This window comes from Dromiciops gliroides, chromosome 3 (assembly GCF_019393635.1).
Source record: "Dromiciops gliroides isolate mDroGli1 chromosome 3, mDroGli1.pri, whole genome shotgun sequence".
In the NCBI taxonomy this organism is placed as follows: domain Eukaryota; kingdom Metazoa; phylum Chordata; class Mammalia; order Microbiotheria; family Microbiotheriidae; genus Dromiciops; species Dromiciops gliroides.
The window spans coordinates 447,428,633-447,446,664 of record NC_057863.1 but is presented as its reverse complement, the minus strand read 5'-3'; the positions used below and the strand labels follow the sequence as shown (position 1 = coordinate 447,446,664).

The window sequence follows — 18,032 nt, the reverse complement described above, 5'->3', positions numbered from 1 at the left end:
AGGGCAGAGCATTAAATAATCGTTGACAAAGCTTGCCCCCAGTTATAATAGCAGTGGCACGGCTTAAATCATTTTTTTTTCCTTTTAAATTGTGCATTGACTTTCTTGCCTACTAATAAGTCTTCTGAGGTTGAAGTCAGTTTGCAGCCTGACTTTGCTTTTCTCTGTTAATGTAACATGGCCTACTCTGGATCTGGAAGAGAAACTTAGTTTGTTTAACTCCTGGATTGAGGGCAATGCAGTTTCGATTTGTGTGTGTCATTTTCAATCAATTCTTTCCCAGATATGGCTGAAATGAATTTTACAGAGAGCAACTTGCCTTCAAATATTCCATTCTGGGTTTTGTGCATTAACCAGATAAAAGTGAGGAAAAGGGAAAGCCAGGTAGTACAGCAGGGAAAACACCAACACCAACATCAACAACAACGATGTGGAGTGAGAATAGCTGAAATTAAATCCTACATCTGACACTTTCAAGCTCTACCATAGGCATCACATGTCTGCTCTGAGATTCAGTTCCTTCGTCTACAAATGGAACTGATAATACCTAGCTATCGTGCTCCCCACAAAAGGTTTTTTTGTGAGGGTTAACTGAGATACTACATGCACAGGGATTTATAAGGTATAAAGCAATATCCAAATGTTCACTATCATTCATTAGTCTTTAGAACTATCAAGAGCTTTATATCAAGGATTTTGACCAGCTGTTTATTCTTCATTTTCACTGAAGACAGAATAAAAGGAATTTGTTTCATACTACTGAATTTGGGGAGATAGAAAAATGACATATTTTTTATTAGAAAAATGATGTATTGATCACATTCTTTTCCATTGGTCTTACTCTTATTTAGTTAATACTCATGGAAAATTACTAGGCTGCCCCCTGGAAGAACAGCTTCAAATATTTCTCTTGACATGTACTGATAATAGTCACAGGATCACTGAATTTGAGAGTTGGAAGGGGCCTAAGAGGCCAGTGAGTCCCACCTATTTAGGAATGGAATCCACCATATAATATTCCTGACAAGCTTCCACTTACAGATCCCCAAGGAAGGGGACCTTGCGGCCTTCTCAACAAGATAGCCCTACAGATTCATGAAGAAAGCTATCATGTTTCTCCTAGATCCTCTCTTCTCTAAGCTAAACATCTAGAATCCCTCCTACCAATCTTCATACAATATGGACTCAAAGCCCTTCTGTATTCTGTTTGACATCCTCTGAACATTCCCAATTTATTAATATCTATTAAAGCAGATATCCTCCTCCCCCTTTAGATATCTCTATGGTAGAAACAGGGATATTTTAATTAAAAGCAGCTACTTTTATTCCACTAAAGTAGAACCTTGCAAATATAGAACAAAAACATGTTGGAACTTTTTGGATCTCTCTCTATTTCTTGCCTCAGTCTACTGCCACTGCCCCCCTTCAAACCCCTGCAGAGGCTTTGCTGTTGATATCTGGGCTCTGTGATGCCCTAGGTTCAAGATATACCCTGAGCTTTGACATTTTATAAACCCCCAATTTTCCCATTCAAAGCATAACCCCTGCTCTGATTGGAGAACTGCAATTTCCTGTTGCAGTTCTGAGCCTCTATCCTGGAGCGGGAGGCAATGTCACCCTAAGCCCAGGCAGAACTAATATCCACATTCCTGACCAACTCACCCTGAAGTACCTTTTGCTGGATAGCTTTCTAAGAATTGCCAAACTATTAAGTCTGGGCCTGTTTTTAGTTCTGTTGTCTATATAATTGTCAATGAAAAATTCCTGCCTTCTGTAAACCCTAGTTGCTGGTGTTTGTTTTCTGGTGGGTGAACTGTAGTTTCCAAGAACATCTTCTGGAGGGTACAGTTAAATGGTCTTAAATGAGCACAGACTCTATTCTTTGCTCCTGAAATCCAAACTCAACACTGGAAATGCTGCACTCTAAGAAGACATTTAATTCCGGTAGTCAGCTAAAATTGTTTGACTGTGTTTCAGCTTTGTTAATTTTAACAGGTTCCTCAATGAATCCAAGGAATGTACTTTTAAAAAATGATAAATATTTTTATTTATAATTTTGGGTTCCAATTTTTATCCCTCATTCCCTCCCTCCCTTCCCCCTTCCCTGAGATGGTAAGCAATCAGATATAGGTTATAAATGCATGATTATGTAAAATATTCCCACATTAGTCATTTTGTATAAAAATAATTGAATAAAAGAAAAAATGAAAGTGAAAAATAGCATGTGTTCTATTAATATCAGTTCTTTCTTGGAGTCAGATAACATTTTTCATCAATAATCTTTTGGGATTGTCTTGGATCATTTTATTGTTGAGAATAGTTAAGTCTTTCACAGTTTTTCATCAAAAAAGATTGCTGTCTCTGTGTATAATGTTCTCTTGGTTCTGCTCACTTCACTATACATCAGTTCATACAAGTCTTTCCAGGCCTTTCTGAAATCATCCTGCTTGTCATTTCTTATAAATAATATTCATTACCATCATATACCACAGCTTGTTTAGTAATTCCCCAATTGATGGGAATTCCATTGGAATATACTTTTTAAACCAATGGATCATTGCATAATTTTAATGCCATAGTGAGTCTCTCACTTTTTAGCTGTGTGATTTCAGGCAAGTTACTAAACTACTTGAAGTCTCTGTTTTTCTTATCTATAAAATGGGAATAATACTTACCCATGGGCAAGTATCCATGGGTTGTTGGGAGTGAAAGAGCATATAAAGTAGAGAGTCTTGTCTAAATATAAATATTTTTATCATTTTATTCTCATATTTTCCAATGAAATAGAAATAGAAATATCCTAGGACAAAATACTGTCATACTATTTACTTTCATATTTAATGTTCTGTAAATTATTGGATAAATTGATTAATGTTTTTATGATTGAACAAAAGTATGTTAGCTCATCCTCTTTATGCTAGAAGAAAACAACTCCTATAAAAGTACAACTCCTGCTGCAATTTGGAGAGTAGGAGTGATACATACTTTGTCTTCTCACCAAATTTTTATCTCCTCTGCTAGGTCTCTATATTTTAAAAGTTGTTCATTCAAATGTAACTTGGGGGCAGCTAGGTGGCGCAGTGGATAGAGCACCGGCCCGGGAGTCAGGAGTACCTGAGTTCAAATCTGGCCTCAGACACTTAGCATTTACTAGCTATGTGACCCTGGGCAAGTCACTTAACCCCAACTGCCTCACTAAAAAAAAAAAAAAAAAAGTAACTTGGAGACAGTGTTTGATATGTCTATATATTTCTGTTTTATTTTTTATTAGTTGTTTGCTTTATTCCAATTCCATTTATGATTTTTCTTAGTTAGTTGAAAGCACTTTGAAGTACAGGGCAGGTGGTAACCTATGACAAACTTTTTTTTTAAATCATAAAAATATTTTATTATTTTCCAGTTATATGTAAATTTTGTTTTCAATATTTGTTTTCATAAGATTTTGAGTTACAAATTTTTCTCCCTCCTTTCCTTCTCTCCCCTCTCTCTAAGACAGAAAGCAATCCAATATGGGTTATATATGTATAATCACATTAAACATATTTCTGCATTAATCATGTTGTGAAAGAATCATAATTAAAGGGGGAAAGCTCAAAAAATAGTAGAAACATTATGGTTCAATCTTCATGCAAATTCCACAGCTCTCTTTTTCTGCATGTGTAGAGCATTTTCCATCTTGAGTCATTTGGAATTGTCTTGGATCATTATATTGCTGAGCAGAATTAAGTCTATCACAAGCTGATCACCATACAATGTTGTTGTGACTGTGTACAATGTTCCCCTGATTCTGCTCACCTTACACAGTCCACTTAAGTCTTTCCAGATTTTTCTGAAATCTGCCTACTCATCATTTCTTATACCATCGTAGTATTCTATTACATTCATATACCACAAATTATTCAGCCATTCCCCAATTGATGGGCATTTCCTCGATTTCCAATTCTTTGCCACCACAAGGAGAGCTGCTATAAACATTTTTGTACATATGGGTCCTTTTCCCTTTTTTATGATCTCTTTTGAGATACAGATCTAGTAGTGGTATTACTGGGTCAAAGGGTATGCACAGCTTTATAGCCCTTTGGGCATAGTTCCAAATTGCTCCCCAGAATGTTTGGATCAGTTCATAACTCCACCAACAATGCATTAGGTTTCCAACTTTTTCCACAGATTCTCCAACATTTATTATTTTCCTTTTTTTCATATTAGCCAATCTGAAAAGAGTGAGGTGGTACCTCAGACTTGTTTTAATTTGCATCACTCTAATCAGTAATGATTTAGAGCATTTTTTCATATGGCAATGGATAGCTTTGATTTCTTCCTCTGAAAACTGCCTGTTCATATCCTTTGACCATTTCTCAATTGAAGAATGACTTACATTCTTATAAATTTGATTTAGTCACCTATATATTTTAGAAATGAGGCCCTTATCAGAAATGCTGGCTGTAAAAAGTATCCTAGCTTTCTTCTTCCCTTCTAATTTTGACTGCATTGCTTCTGTTTGTACAAAAACTTTTAAATTTAATGTAATCAAAATCATCCATTATACATTTCATAATATTCTCTATCTCTTTTTGGTCATAAATTCTTCTCCTCTCCATAGATCTGAGAGGTAAACTTTTCCTTCCTGTCCTGATTTATCTATGTTATCACCCTTTCTGTCTAAATCATGCACCCATTTTGACTTTATTTTTGTATACAGTATAAGATGTTGTTCTATGCCTAGTTTCTGCCATACTATGTTCCATTTTTTCCAGCAGTTTTTGTCAAATACTGAGTTCTTATGCCAGAAGCTGTAGTCTTTGTGTTTACCAAACAGTAAATGACTACTTCTGTCTCTCCTGTACCTAACCTATTCCATTGATCTACCGCTCTGTTTCTAGGTAGTACCAAATAGTTTAGATGACTGCTGCTTTATAGTATAGCTTCAGATTTGGTATGGATAGCCCACCTTCCTGTGCATTTTTTTCATTAGTTCTGTAGATATTCTTGACCTTTTGTTCTTCCAAATGAATTTTGTTATTATTTTTCTAACCCTATAAAATAATTTTAGATAGTCTGATTGGCATGGCACTGAATGAGTAAGTTAATTTAGGTAGAATTTTCATTTTTATTATATTAGATCAGCCTATCCATGAGCAATTGATATTTTTCAATTATTTAGATCTGATTTTATTTGTGTGAAGAGTGTTTTGTAATTGTGTAATAGAATTCCTGAGTTTGTCTTGGCAGGTAGACTCACAAATAATTTATGTTGTTGACAGTTACTTTAAATGGAATTTCTCTTTCTATCTCTTGCTGCTGAGCTATGTTGACCATGTATAAAAATGCTAATGATTTATGTGGATTTATTTTATATCTTTCAACTTTGGTAACATTGTTAATTGTTTCAAGCAGTTTTTAGTTGATTCTCTAAGTATACCATCATATCATCTACAAAGAGTGATAGTTTTGTTTCCTTCTTGTCTATTCTAAATCTTTTAATTACTTTTTCTTCTCTTATTGCTAAAGCTAATATTTCTAGTACAATATTAAATAATAGCAGTGATAGTGGACATCTCTGTTTCACCCCTGATCTGATTGGAAATGCATCTAACTTATCCCCATTCCAGATAATGTTTGCTGAAGATTTTGGGTAGATACTGTTTATCATCTTAAGTAAAGCTCCATTTATTCCTATACTCTCTAGTGTTTTTTAATAAGAATGGGTGTTGTATTTTGTCAAAATCCTTTTCTGCATCTATTGAGATAATCATCATTTTGGTTAGTTTTGTTATTGATGTTGTCACTTAGGTTGAAAATTTTCCTAATTCTGAACCAGCCCTGCATTCCTGGTATAAATCCCACCTGGTCATAGTGTATTATCCTGGTGGAACATTGCTGTAATCTTCTTGCTAATATTTTGTTTAAAATTTTTGCATCAATATTTATTAAAGAAATTGGTCCATAATTTTCTTTCTCTGTTGTGGCTTTGTCTGATTTAGGTATCATAAAAGGTCATAAAAGGAATTTGATAGAACTCCATCTTCACCTATTTACCAAATAATTTATATAATATTGGATTAATTGTTTTGTAAATGTTTTATAGAATTCACTTGTAAACCCATCTGGCCCTGGAGATTTTTTCTTAGGGAGTTCATTGATAGCTTGTTCAATTTCTTTTTCTAAAACAGGGCTATTCAGGTCTTTTATTTCACCTTCTGTTAATCTGGGTAATTTATATTTTTTGTAAATATTCATCCATTTCATTTAAATTGTCAAATTTATTGGCATACAGTTGGGCAAAATAGCTCCTAATGATTACTTTAATTTCCACTTCATTGGTGGTGAATTCACCACTTTCATTTTTTATACTGGTAATTTGGTTTTCTTTTTTCTTTTTTTAATCAAATTAACCAAAGGTTTATCTATTTTATTGATTTTTCATAAAACCAGCTTGTAATTTTACTGATTAATTCTACAGTGTTCTTACTTTCAATTTTATTCATCTTTCCTTTGATTTGCAGAATGTATAATTTAACATTTAATTTGGGGTTTTTTAATTGTTCTTTTTCTCACTTTTTTAGTTGCATACCCAATTCATTGATCTCCTCTTTCTCTATTTTATTCATGTAAGCATTTAGAGATATAAAATTTCCCCTAATAACTACTTTGGTTGCATCCCATAAGTATTGGTATGTTGTCTCATTGTTATCATTCTCTTGGATGAAGTTGTTGATGGTTTCTATGATTTGTTGTTTGACCCACTCATTCTTTAGGATGAGATTATTTAGTTTCAAATTGATTTTCAGTCTATCTTTCCATGGTTCTTTATTACATGTAATTTTTATTGCATCATGATCTGATAAGGATGCATTTATTATTTCTGCCTTTCTACATTTGACTGTGAATTTTTTGTGCCCTACTACATGGTCAATTTTTGTGTATGTGCCATATACTGCTGAGAAAAGGGTATATTCCTTTCTATTCCCATTCAATTTTCTCCAGAAGTTTATCATATCTCACTTTTCTAAAATCCTATTCACTTCTTTGACTTTTTTCTTATTTATTTTGTGGTTAGATTTATCTAATTCTTAGAGGGGAAGGTTAAGTTCCCCCACTACTATAGTTTTGTAGTCTATTTCCTCTTGTAACTCATTTAAATTATCCTCTAAGAATTTGGATGCTATCCCATTTAGTGCATATATATTTATATATTTAGTATTAATGTCACTTCATTATCAATGGTACCTTTTAGCAAGATGTAGTTTCCTTCTTTATCTCTTTTAATTAGCTCATTTTTTTTTGCTTTGTCTGAGATTAGCTTTGCTACCCCTTGCTTTTTTTACTTCAGCTGAAGCATAGTATATTCTGCTCCAACTTTTTGCCTTTACTCTGTATGTATCTCTCTGCTTCAAATGTGTTTCTTGTAAATAACATATTGTAGGATTCTGGTTTTTAATCCACCCTGCTATTCTCTTCTGTTTTATGGGAGAGTTGGTCCCATTCACATTCACAATTATTATTACTGTGTATTTCCCTCCATCTTATTTTCCCCTTTTTATTTTTTTCTTCTTTCACCCTATTTCACCTTACCAGCGTTTTGCTTCTGACCACTGCATCCCTCAATCTGCCCTCCCTTTTATCAGCCCCCCTTCCTTGGAGTTTTCCTTTTGGGGTCTCTTTCAGGAGGTTATTGATGGATGCTTTCAATCAGTATTTTATCTTCTGTTTTTAGGATATCAGAGCAGTTCTTCTTGATAATTTCCTATCATGGTTTCCAGGTAGTCCAAAAATTCTTCAATTATCTCTCCTGGACTATTTTCCAGGTCAGTTGTCTTTCCAATGAGGTATTTCACATTTTCTTCTATTTTTTTTTTCATTCTTTTGATTCTGTTTGAGTGATTCTTGGTGTCTCATGGAGCCATTAGCTTCGATCTGCCCAATTCTAATTTTTAAGGCATTGTTTTCTTCAGTAAATTTTTGTACCTGCTCTTCTATTTGGCCAATTTCCTACCCCCACCCCCTCAATTTGGCCAATTGTATTTTTTAAGGAATTGTTTTCTTTGGTTAATTTTCATGCTTCCTTTGCCAAGCTGTTGACTCTTTTTTTTTTTCATAATTTTCTTGTGTAACTCTCATTTCTCTCATTTCTTTTCCCATTTTTTCTTCTACCTCTCTAATTTGATTTTTTAATCCGTTTTGAGCTCTTCAAAGAAGGCTTTTTGGTCTTGAGACTAATTCATCACATTATCTTCATCGGAGTTTGAGTTGTGGTCTTCCCTCTCCCCACAGAAACTCAATGGTAAGGGTCCTTTTCTGTTCCTTACTCATATTGTAGCCTTTTTTTTTTTACTCTTAAAGTTGAAGTCTGCTCCTGGGGCAGAGGGGCCCCTGCTGCAAACTTCTTGTACTGGGGGATAGGGGCCTGGTCAGTGGCTTTCTGCTCTGAGGCCTCTGTGGCTTGCAGATTCCTCACCACCCTAGACTTGCTCCCTGTGCTGGGATGGCTTGGCCTAGTCATGCCTGTCCTGAGGGTGGTTTTCTAACTGGCACTTTGCCCTCTCATTTGGGGCCAGTCTTACAACTGGCCTGCTACACCACCAGCCTGCTGAGCCAGGACCAAGATGCCTCAGCTGCTGATCTGTGCTGTGAGCCTTCTGCTGACTTGCCCATACTCCCTCTGCACTGAGGTGTGTTTGTTCCCCTTTTGTCCAGGTGAGACAGACCTTTCCTGAAGTCTTCTAAATTATCGCAAGTTGGAAGATTGCGTCTCTCCCTCGTTTTTTAGGTTCTGTAGTTCCAGAATCCATTTAGAGGCTTGATTTAATGTTTCTGAGGGAAACTCGGGAGAGCTCAGGCAACTGCCTGGCTTCTCTCTGACATCATTGACAGACTTTCTAAAATAAAATCATACACACACACACACACACACACACACATATACATATATAATAACATCATATGTACATATACATATATATATACAACATAATATCATATACATGATGTTATTTTCTATTTATATATGTATACATTGTTATTTTATATGTATATATGTATGTATCTATACACACATATATATATACACATATGTGTTTTTTATTTTAAATAATTGTTTTTAAGTTCTCATGAATGAATATTATGTGTGGGTAATTTTGCTCAATAGTGCTATCTGTGATAATGGTCTTATTCTAGTATATCTGGTCACCTCAGTTCTACTGGCTATTTTGAGATCCCTATTTGTACGGTAATGATTTGTCAACTGTCAGTCCAGGAAAGATAGTGAGTTTCTTATGTATAATTCCAGACACCAAATCATGTCTTATTAAGTATCCAATAAGTGTTAAGTTTTTAAAGCTTGCAATGATGTGTTATGGAATGATCTATATAGATTATTAAGTCTAATCTCCTCAAAATTAATTATCATATTCATAATAAATATAATACTATACAGGAGGTAATCATGTATATAAATATTTTTCAATTCTCAATTCCAGAGCTCATTAAAAATTATTAATGTTTTATTTTACATTATAAATATTTGTAGATTATCTCTTCTCCATGACAGGTCACTTGCAATAAAGTAAAACATTTAAGTGAAATTAATGATATGCTGATATAATTACAAAGTGTATGCAACATTCCACATCTGTAGCACCTTCTACCACCTTTCTATTTTTAAAAACCTAATAGAAATGTATTTGCTTTCTCTTCCCCCCCAACATCAATTGGAAAAGAAAAGAAAAACAAATACCTTTGTACAGTTAAGCAAAATATGTGTACATATATGTATATACATATATTCATATGTATGTGTATTTGTGTGTATATATACATATAAATATGTGTGGATATATGTACATTTACATATATATACATGCATACATACATTTATTTATTTGCCCTATATCCCTCATATTTTTGTCATGGATAGTATGTTTCATTACCAGTTCTCTGGAACAATGTATAGTCACGGTATCACATATTTCTTACAGCTTTAAAAAAAATTTAGTGTCATGATATAAATTGTTCTGTTTCTATTCCTTTCATTCTTACTTCAGTCATAAAAATCATCAAAATTGTTCATTCCTTAATATTGATGTTTTATACATATTTTCTATATGTAAATAATATACAATATTATACATTGTTGTTCAGTCATTTCAGTCAGGTCTGACTCTTTGTGAACCTATTTGGGATTTGCTTGGCAAGAATACTGAAGTGATTTGACATTTCCTGAAACAAATAGGGTTAAGTGACTTTTACAGGGTCACACAGCTAGTAAGTATCTGAGGCCATATTTGAACTCAAGTCTTCCCAACTCCAGGCCTGGTGTTCCATTCACTGTGCCACCTAGCTGCCTATAAACATATACATATAATGTAAGGAGCTAAAATTCTAGCTAGTCCGTCTAAAATATCTAATGAGTGGTTGCCAATAAATTATAAGCTTTAGCAGGAGTTTAGACTTTTAAGCATTTATTAAGGAGAATAAGAATTTGGTGAAGATAGAGAGAAAGGCCTAGATTCATCTATCTTTCAAAGGGAGAGCACATTTTTAGCTCCGCTCTCCACCAGAGTCCTGACGAAAAAACCAAGAGTGCCAGCCTCACCCCGTCTTCCTCCCACAAGCAAACGTCACTTCCTGATGCCAAAGAAAAGCCACATGTCTTGCTCTCAGGCGCCTTCTCCTCATGGCAGAGTTTTCCTACAGTAAGTCTCCAGCAGGTGGCGTCATTCCAATCATTACAATACATATACATATACACACATGTGCATATACATACACATATGTGTATCATATGTCTGTGTGTAATAAATTGTTTTTCCAGTCCAGCTTATATTACTCTATATCAGTTCATATATCTATATTTTTAAATAATCAATTTTTCTCATTTCTTATAGCTCAACAGTACCCCATCATATTCTTATGCCATACTTTGTGATGACCATATGCCATTCCAAAAGTGACAGGCAATCCCTTCAGCAAATTTTTGCCACTACAAAAAGAGCCAATATAAGTAGTAATTTTTCCTCTTTCTTTGATTTCTTTTGGGTCAAGGTCTAGAAATGGTATAAATGGGTCAGAGAGCACACACTGTTCAGTAACTTTTTGTGTATAATTCCAAATTGCTTTCTAGAACAATTGAAACCACCCACAGTCTTACCAATAATACATTAATGTGCCTGTTTTCCCACAGCACCTCCAACATTTATTATTTTCTTTTCTTATCATCTTTGCCACTCTGGTAGGTGTGATGCAATCTTGGAACTGATTGTCATTTCTCTCATTTGTAGTGAAATGAAGTATTTTTTTCCATATGAATGTTGCTACGCTGGATTTCTTCTCTTTGGAATTATATATTCATGTCCTTAGACCATTTATATTTGGGCACTAGTTCTTCCTCATATAGATTTATATCAGTTTGTTACATATATTAGAAATTAAACTTTTCAGAGAAACTTCTGCAGAGATATTTCTCCAAGGTTTGTCCCTTTCAATCTTAGCATTACTGGACTTCTTTGTGTAGAGGCTTTTAAATTTTGTGTAAACAAGATTATTCTTTTTATTTTCTGTGATTCTCTGTATTCCTTATTTGGTTATGAACTTTTTTCTATCTAGAGTTTTAATAAGCATTTTATATGTCTCTAATTTATTTATGAGACCTTTTATATCGAGATGATGAACCCATTTGGCACATCTGTATAAGATGTCAGGTGTTGGTCTAAATCTAATTTCTTCCATACTGATGTCTAATTTTCTTATTAGTTTTTTATGTTGTTCTTGTTGTTGTTAAATAGGGAATCCTTATCCCAATAACTGAAATATTTGTGTTTATGGAATACATGGGAACTCAATACTTTTGTTTTTGTAAGTTGTATACCTAATGTGTTCAACTGCTTTATTGACCTCTCTCTTTTTTCTTTAACCAATATCAAATTGTTTGAGATCTGGCAGTTCTAGACCTGCTTTTGTCCTCATTTCTTTTCATAATTTCTCTTGAGATTTTAAACTTTTCTCCTCTATAGATAATTTTTAATTTTTTTTCTAGTTCTACAAAGTAATCCTTCAGTAGTTTGATTTAGGTAGCATGGAATAATTAAATTTATTTAGGTATATGTCCTTTTCCATTTATTGACTCATTTGGAACAAGCAATATTTTCCAAAGATTTACGTCTGTATTTCTATAAATATTCATTGATGTATTTATATAGTTATTGTGTATATCTTAGAAGGTAGATTATTAAGTATTGTATGCATATACATGCATAAATATGCAGTAATTTTAAATATTAGAATTTCTCTTTCTATCTCTTCCTGATGGGTTTTATTGGTTCATAGAAATGCTGATGATTTGTGTAGATTTATTTATTTATTTGTTTGTTTGTGTGTGTGTGTGTGTGTGTGTGTGTAGATTTATTTTAAATTCTGCATGTTGGAGTTATTGTTTCATTTAATTTTTAGTTGACTCTTTAAGGTTAAGTATACCATCATATGTACAAAAAGTTATATTTTTGTTTCTTCTTTACCTATGTTTATTTATTTGGATTTTTCTGTATTCTTTTATAGTCAGTATTTCCAGTATTACATCAAGGTGGCAACGGGCACCTTGTCGATCACCTGACTATATTAGAAAAGATTCTGATTTATCTCCATATATAATGGTAACTATTGGTTTTAGATACAGACTCTACTATTTTAGGGAAAGACCCATTTATTCCTGTTTCCTAGTGTTTTTGACAGAAATGAGTGCTGCACTTTATCAAAAGCCTTTCTTGCAGCTGTTGATATAATCATAAGATTTTGTTTTTCATGTGGTTAATTTAATTTATAGATTTCCTAATATTAAATGAACCCTGAATTTCTGGTATACATCCAACCTGGTCATAGTGTATACTCTTTATGATAGGTTATTTTAGCCACTGTCAATATTTTATTTATTTATTATTTGCATCTATCTTCATTAAGGATAGTAATCTATAGTTTTCTTTTCTGTGTTGACTCTCGTATCATCTGGTGTATCAAGAACATATCTGTTATGGAGAAATTTGGTAGGATCACTTCTTTTTCTATTTTTGCAACCAAGTTATGAAATACTAGAACTAGTTGTTTCTTGAATGTTTGATAGAATTCATTTGTGAGTTCATCTGATCCTGGAGTTATTTTCCCCCTATTTGGAAGCTCATTCATGGTTGGTTTAATTTCTTCCTCTGAAATTATATTATTTAAATTATCTATATTTTTCTGTTAATTTGAGCATTTTATATTTTTAAGTATTCATTTAAGTTGCTGGATTTATTTGCAAGTCATTGTACAAAATAGTTTCTCATAATATCCTTTATTACATCTTCCTTTGTTGTGAGTCTTCCTTTCTCATTTTTGAATCACTAGCTAAATTAGCTAGTAGTTTATATGTTTTATTGTGTTTTTCCTTAAAATAGCTCCTACTTTAATTTTTTTAATTTAATGTAGGTTTTGTGTTTTCAACATAGTTAATTTCTTTAATTCTCAGGATTTCTATATTAGTGATTAATTGAACTTTTTATATTTGGTGGTTTTCTAGTATTTTTAGCTGTATCCCTAATTCATTAATCCGTTCCTTCTCTTTTTTGTTAATAAAAATGTTTAGAGAGACAAAATTTCCCTTAAAGACTGCTTTGGTCACATCCCCAAAAATGGTGGCATGTTCTCTCATTGTTGTCATCACTGTTAATTAAATTTCTTATCATGTCTATTACTTGTTTTTTGACCAACTAAATCTTTAGGATTAAGTTATCTAGTCTCCAGTCGATTTTCAGTACTTTTGTACTTTTGTACATTGTGATTATTATAGGTTATATATAGTATTTCTATTTTTCTGTGTTTGTGAAGTTTTGATGCCCTAAGTCATGATCAATTTTTGTAAAGGTGTCACATAGCTAAGAAGATCTATAAAAAGATCTTTTCTATTTCCATTCAATTATTTCCAGACATCTTTTATATTTAATTTTTCTAAAATTCCATTGAAGCTTTTAATATCTTTCTTTATTATTTTGTTATTCCATTTACTCAGGCCTGGAAAGAGGTAAATTGAGGTTCCCAACTATTAAAGTTTTATTGTCTATTTCTTCTTGTAATTCATTTAGTCTTTCTTTTAAGTATTTAGAAGCTAGTATCATCAATTAATTTGATACCATTTACTCTGGCTACATGACCAACCCACCTCCTCTTCTAATCAAAAACCTCCCTAATGTCCTTAATGCCTTTCTCCCTCATAGTTCTGAATTGTTAACATTCTGCAGCTTACCCACACCCATGATGTACCTCTCCATTGCCCTTTGGGTAACCTGAAATTTTAATTCTTCAGAAACTATAATGATCCATGACTCATGCTGTGAAAATTTCTAAGTCCAACAAAGAAAAAGAAACAGCAAAGTCTCCCAGCCATAGAAAATTGGTTTATTGAGAGAGAGAGAGATACAATCTCACAAAAAAGCTGGTCTCAGGTCTGGAACCCAAAAGACCCCAAGCAAAGCCAGGGGCTGTTATTTATACTCCTGACTCCTCCCATTGCATCTTTAGAGCATATTGCGATTGGTAAGGAAAATGATACATTGAAACATAATATGCATCAAACAAAATATAAACATAAGCTTTGGGGTGTCCCATCTTGACTGGCAACTACCCAACCAGTCATAAAAGGGAAACAATTTGCCCTAAAGCATATTTCTAAAGCAACAAGTCATAAATCTCAATGCTGATTGGTTACTTCAGCTTAGTAGATAGTATTTTTTAGTGTTGTGGTTAACCACAATGCACCTTTTAAAAAGGGACATGATTGCAAAGCTGCTATATGACCCACATGAAAGATTAGGTTGAAATATATCATGCACAAAGAGAAACAGGTTATATAAGAAATTTAGAGAATATGTAAACATATTAAATTAAATCACCATTTGCCTCATGTTATAGTGATTATTATTACAGGTAAATCACTTATATTTAAGGGGTGGGGAAAATCTCACTCACATTAACCAGGATACTGATATGGAAAAGTGAGTCTTAGTTTCAGAGAGAAGTTTAAGGTCATTAAAATAGCTGTTAAATTTTCTAAAGCAAGCCAATCTGCTCCCTTTTTCCTGTTAAATTCTGGTCCTGATTTATTTGCCATCCATTATGTCTGTCCAATAAATCCATACTGATGGACCTGCTCTCTGGGGTGTCCATCCAACTCCATATCGTTGGGTTATATCATTGCCTTTACAGTAACCGTTATTTTTTTTTTCTTTTTGTGGGGCAATGAGGGTTAAGTGACTTGCCCAGGGTCACACAGCTAGTACGTGTCAAGTGTCTGAGGCCAGATTTGAACTCAGGTCTTCCTGAATCCAGAGCCGGTGCTTTATCCACTGTGCCACCTGACTGCCTCGACAGTAACCATTCTTCATCCACTTGATTCTTCCTGCATGCATAGGTAGGCTGAATTCTTGTGGAATTATGGGTCTTATTTAGGAAATTGGGCAATATTCCAGAGTTTGACTCAGTTGGGGCAATACCACCAAGAAACAGAATCATCTAGGGGACATCACCATCTAAATAGAATCTCTCTTCAATTTGGATTCTATGATGGACATTATCCACAACAGGGGTAGCTAAGTGGATCAGTAGATGAGGCACTGGCCCTGGAGTCAGGAGGATATTTGTAAGTTCAAATATCACCTCAGACACTTACTGGCTATGTGACTCTAGGCAAGTCACTTAAGCCCAATTGTCTTAAAACATCTAGGGGCCGCCGAGTGAGTTCACCCGCCCGGCCGTCCGTCTCCGTCGCCGCCGCCCCCCCGCCCCGGCCCCGTCCGCCCCCCCCTCCCCCGCTCCCCTCAGCCCATCCCGGCCCGGTCCCTGGGAGGATGAAGTTCGTTTACAAGGAGGAGCACCCGTTCGAGAAGCGCCGCTCTGAGGGCGAGAAGATCCGCAAGAAGTATCCCGACCGAGTCCCGGTAATTGTGGAGAAGGCTCCCAAGGCCCGGATAGGTGACCTGGACAAGAAGAAATACCTGGTGCCTTCTGATCTCACAGTCGGTCAGTTCTATTTCTTGATCCGGAAGCGAATTCATCTCCCAGCTGAGGATGCCCTATTTTTCTTTGTCAACAATGTCATTCCACCCACCAGCGCCACTATGGGCCAGCTTTACCAGGAACATCATGAAGAAGACTTCTTTCTATACATTGCCTACAGCGACGAAAGTGTCTATGGTCTGTGAAGTTGCCTGCCGCCCCTGGGTGGGGGGGCCCTTCTCTAAGAAGAGTGAGGGTTCCCCTGTCTCTTCCTCTCCTTATCCCCCACCTCCCCCATTCTCCTCAGTTTCTTCCCCCTGCTGGAAGACAAACAACACCACCTGTCAGGACCTGCAATTTGCAATGTTTAAGACTCTCTTTCCCTCAGCCCATTCTGGCTGGGGTTGGGGAGGGCAAGGGTAGAGGGGACCCCCAATGTCTCTATTTTCTTTTTTTCCTCCCTTTTTCTGCCTCCTCTTCTCCCCTCCCCCAATCTCTTCTTGGTTGTTTCCCTTTTTCTTTTTGTCTCACTCACTGATTGTTTTGGTTTCTGTTCCTTCCCAGACTCCCCAAGGGACTTGGGTTCCTACAATTCCTCCCCTCTCCTCCACCCCTTTCATTTTCCCTCCCACGGGGTAGAGGTGGAGGGGTGGGAGGGGGCTGGGGGTGGAGAAGATCAATAAAGAAACCACCAACTTAAAAAAAAAACAAAACATCTAGGGCCATCTCCAATTATCCTGATATAATATCTTGCCACTGGACCTAGATGGCTCCAGAGAAGAAAGTGAGGCTGGTGACCTTGCACAGCCCTGCCTTGCTTAAATCCAATTCACTCCAAGTCATGACATCACCCTGATGTCATGGTCCTCTTCAAGAACAAAGGACAAACAACCACAAATATCCACAACAAGGGAAAACACCTTTGGTCAACATATGTGTCATCCTATTTTAGGCCTTACTTGATATTAATAAGCAAAAGATCATTAAATAGGGGCAGCTAGATGGCGCAGTGGATAGAGCACCAGCCCTGGAGTCTGGAGTACCTGAGTTCAAATCCGGCCTCAGACACTTAACACTTACTAGCTGTGTGACCCTGGGCAAGTCACTTAACCCCCATTGCCTCACTAAAAAAAAAAAAAAAAAGATCATTAAATAAGATCATGCCTGTTACACCTTTCATGGAATCTTTTACAATTTTGAAATATGCTGAGGAGAAATTTTACGGAAGAAGAACCCTTAAAGAGGAATATTGCTCTACAAATCAAACAGTTTCTTTTAGAAAAATAGCTACATTGGAATCTTGTTTTCTCTAAAGTTCCTGTGAATTTTTGAACTATAAAGATATGGTCCGCTTCAGAATGTTGTTTGTGACAGCCTGCCTTTTTCCTTATCATGAAAGACACAGTGACACATAGGTCATTCTCATAAATATTTTAGAGATATAAGAAAGTAAGCATATGCGATTGGTTGTTACCGATTTTTCACAGTTTCTTTTTGTAATAATAAAGTTTCTGATCTTTTCCAAGTGTTTGGAATTCTCTCTTCTATCCAGTAGCTTTAGAATTAATGTCTCAACACCATTAAAAATGTGTCATTTCCAGCTTGGACCTACTCTCTGAATACTTGACTTCAACTGCTTTTTCTGTTGTTTACTTTAATGTCATTTCTACCCCACCCCATTAAGAACATAGACAAACAGCTGTTATTTGTTTTCATTGTCATTTCAGTTGTGTCCAGCACTTCATAACCCCCATGTAGGGTTTTCTTGGCATAGATACTGAAGTGACTTGCCATTTCTTTCTCTAGTTCATTTTACAGATGAACAAACTAAGGCAAACAGGGTTAAGTGACTTGCCCAGGGTCACACAGCCAGGAAGTGTCTAAGACCAGATTTGAACTCAAGAAGATAAGCCTGACTACAGGCCTGGCACTCTATCCACTGTGCCATCAGCTGACATGAACAAGATATTGCATCTCTTGTCTCCAGGCATTTTCCTTGGTTGTCTCCCAAGCCTGCA

General features: G+C 35.3%; 2 protein-coding genes across 9 annotated transcripts in view; both read left to right on the top strand.

The window, feature by feature from the left end:
- Positions 1-18,032, top strand: part of B3GALT1 (beta-1,3-galactosyltransferase 1) — a 697,560-nt gene that overhangs the window by 321,589 nt on the left and 357,939 nt on the right. The gene's annotated exons all lie outside the window — the stretch shown is intronic.
- On the top strand, positions 15,800-16,583 carry LOC122751025 (gamma-aminobutyric acid receptor-associated protein-like). Its single transcript, XM_043997936.1, has one exon. The coding sequence runs from the start codon at positions 15,867-15,869 to the stop codon at positions 16,218-16,220; it is 354 nt and encodes a 117-aa protein (XP_043853871.1). The 5' UTR covers positions 15,800-15,866; the 3' UTR covers positions 16,221-16,583.

Bases quoted from the DNA above. Each gene is read 5' to 3' on its own strand.
- LOC122751025 (XM_043997936.1), top strand. From the start codon at position 15,867: ATGAAGTTCGTTTACAAGGAGGAGCACCCGTTCGAGAAGCGCCGCTCT.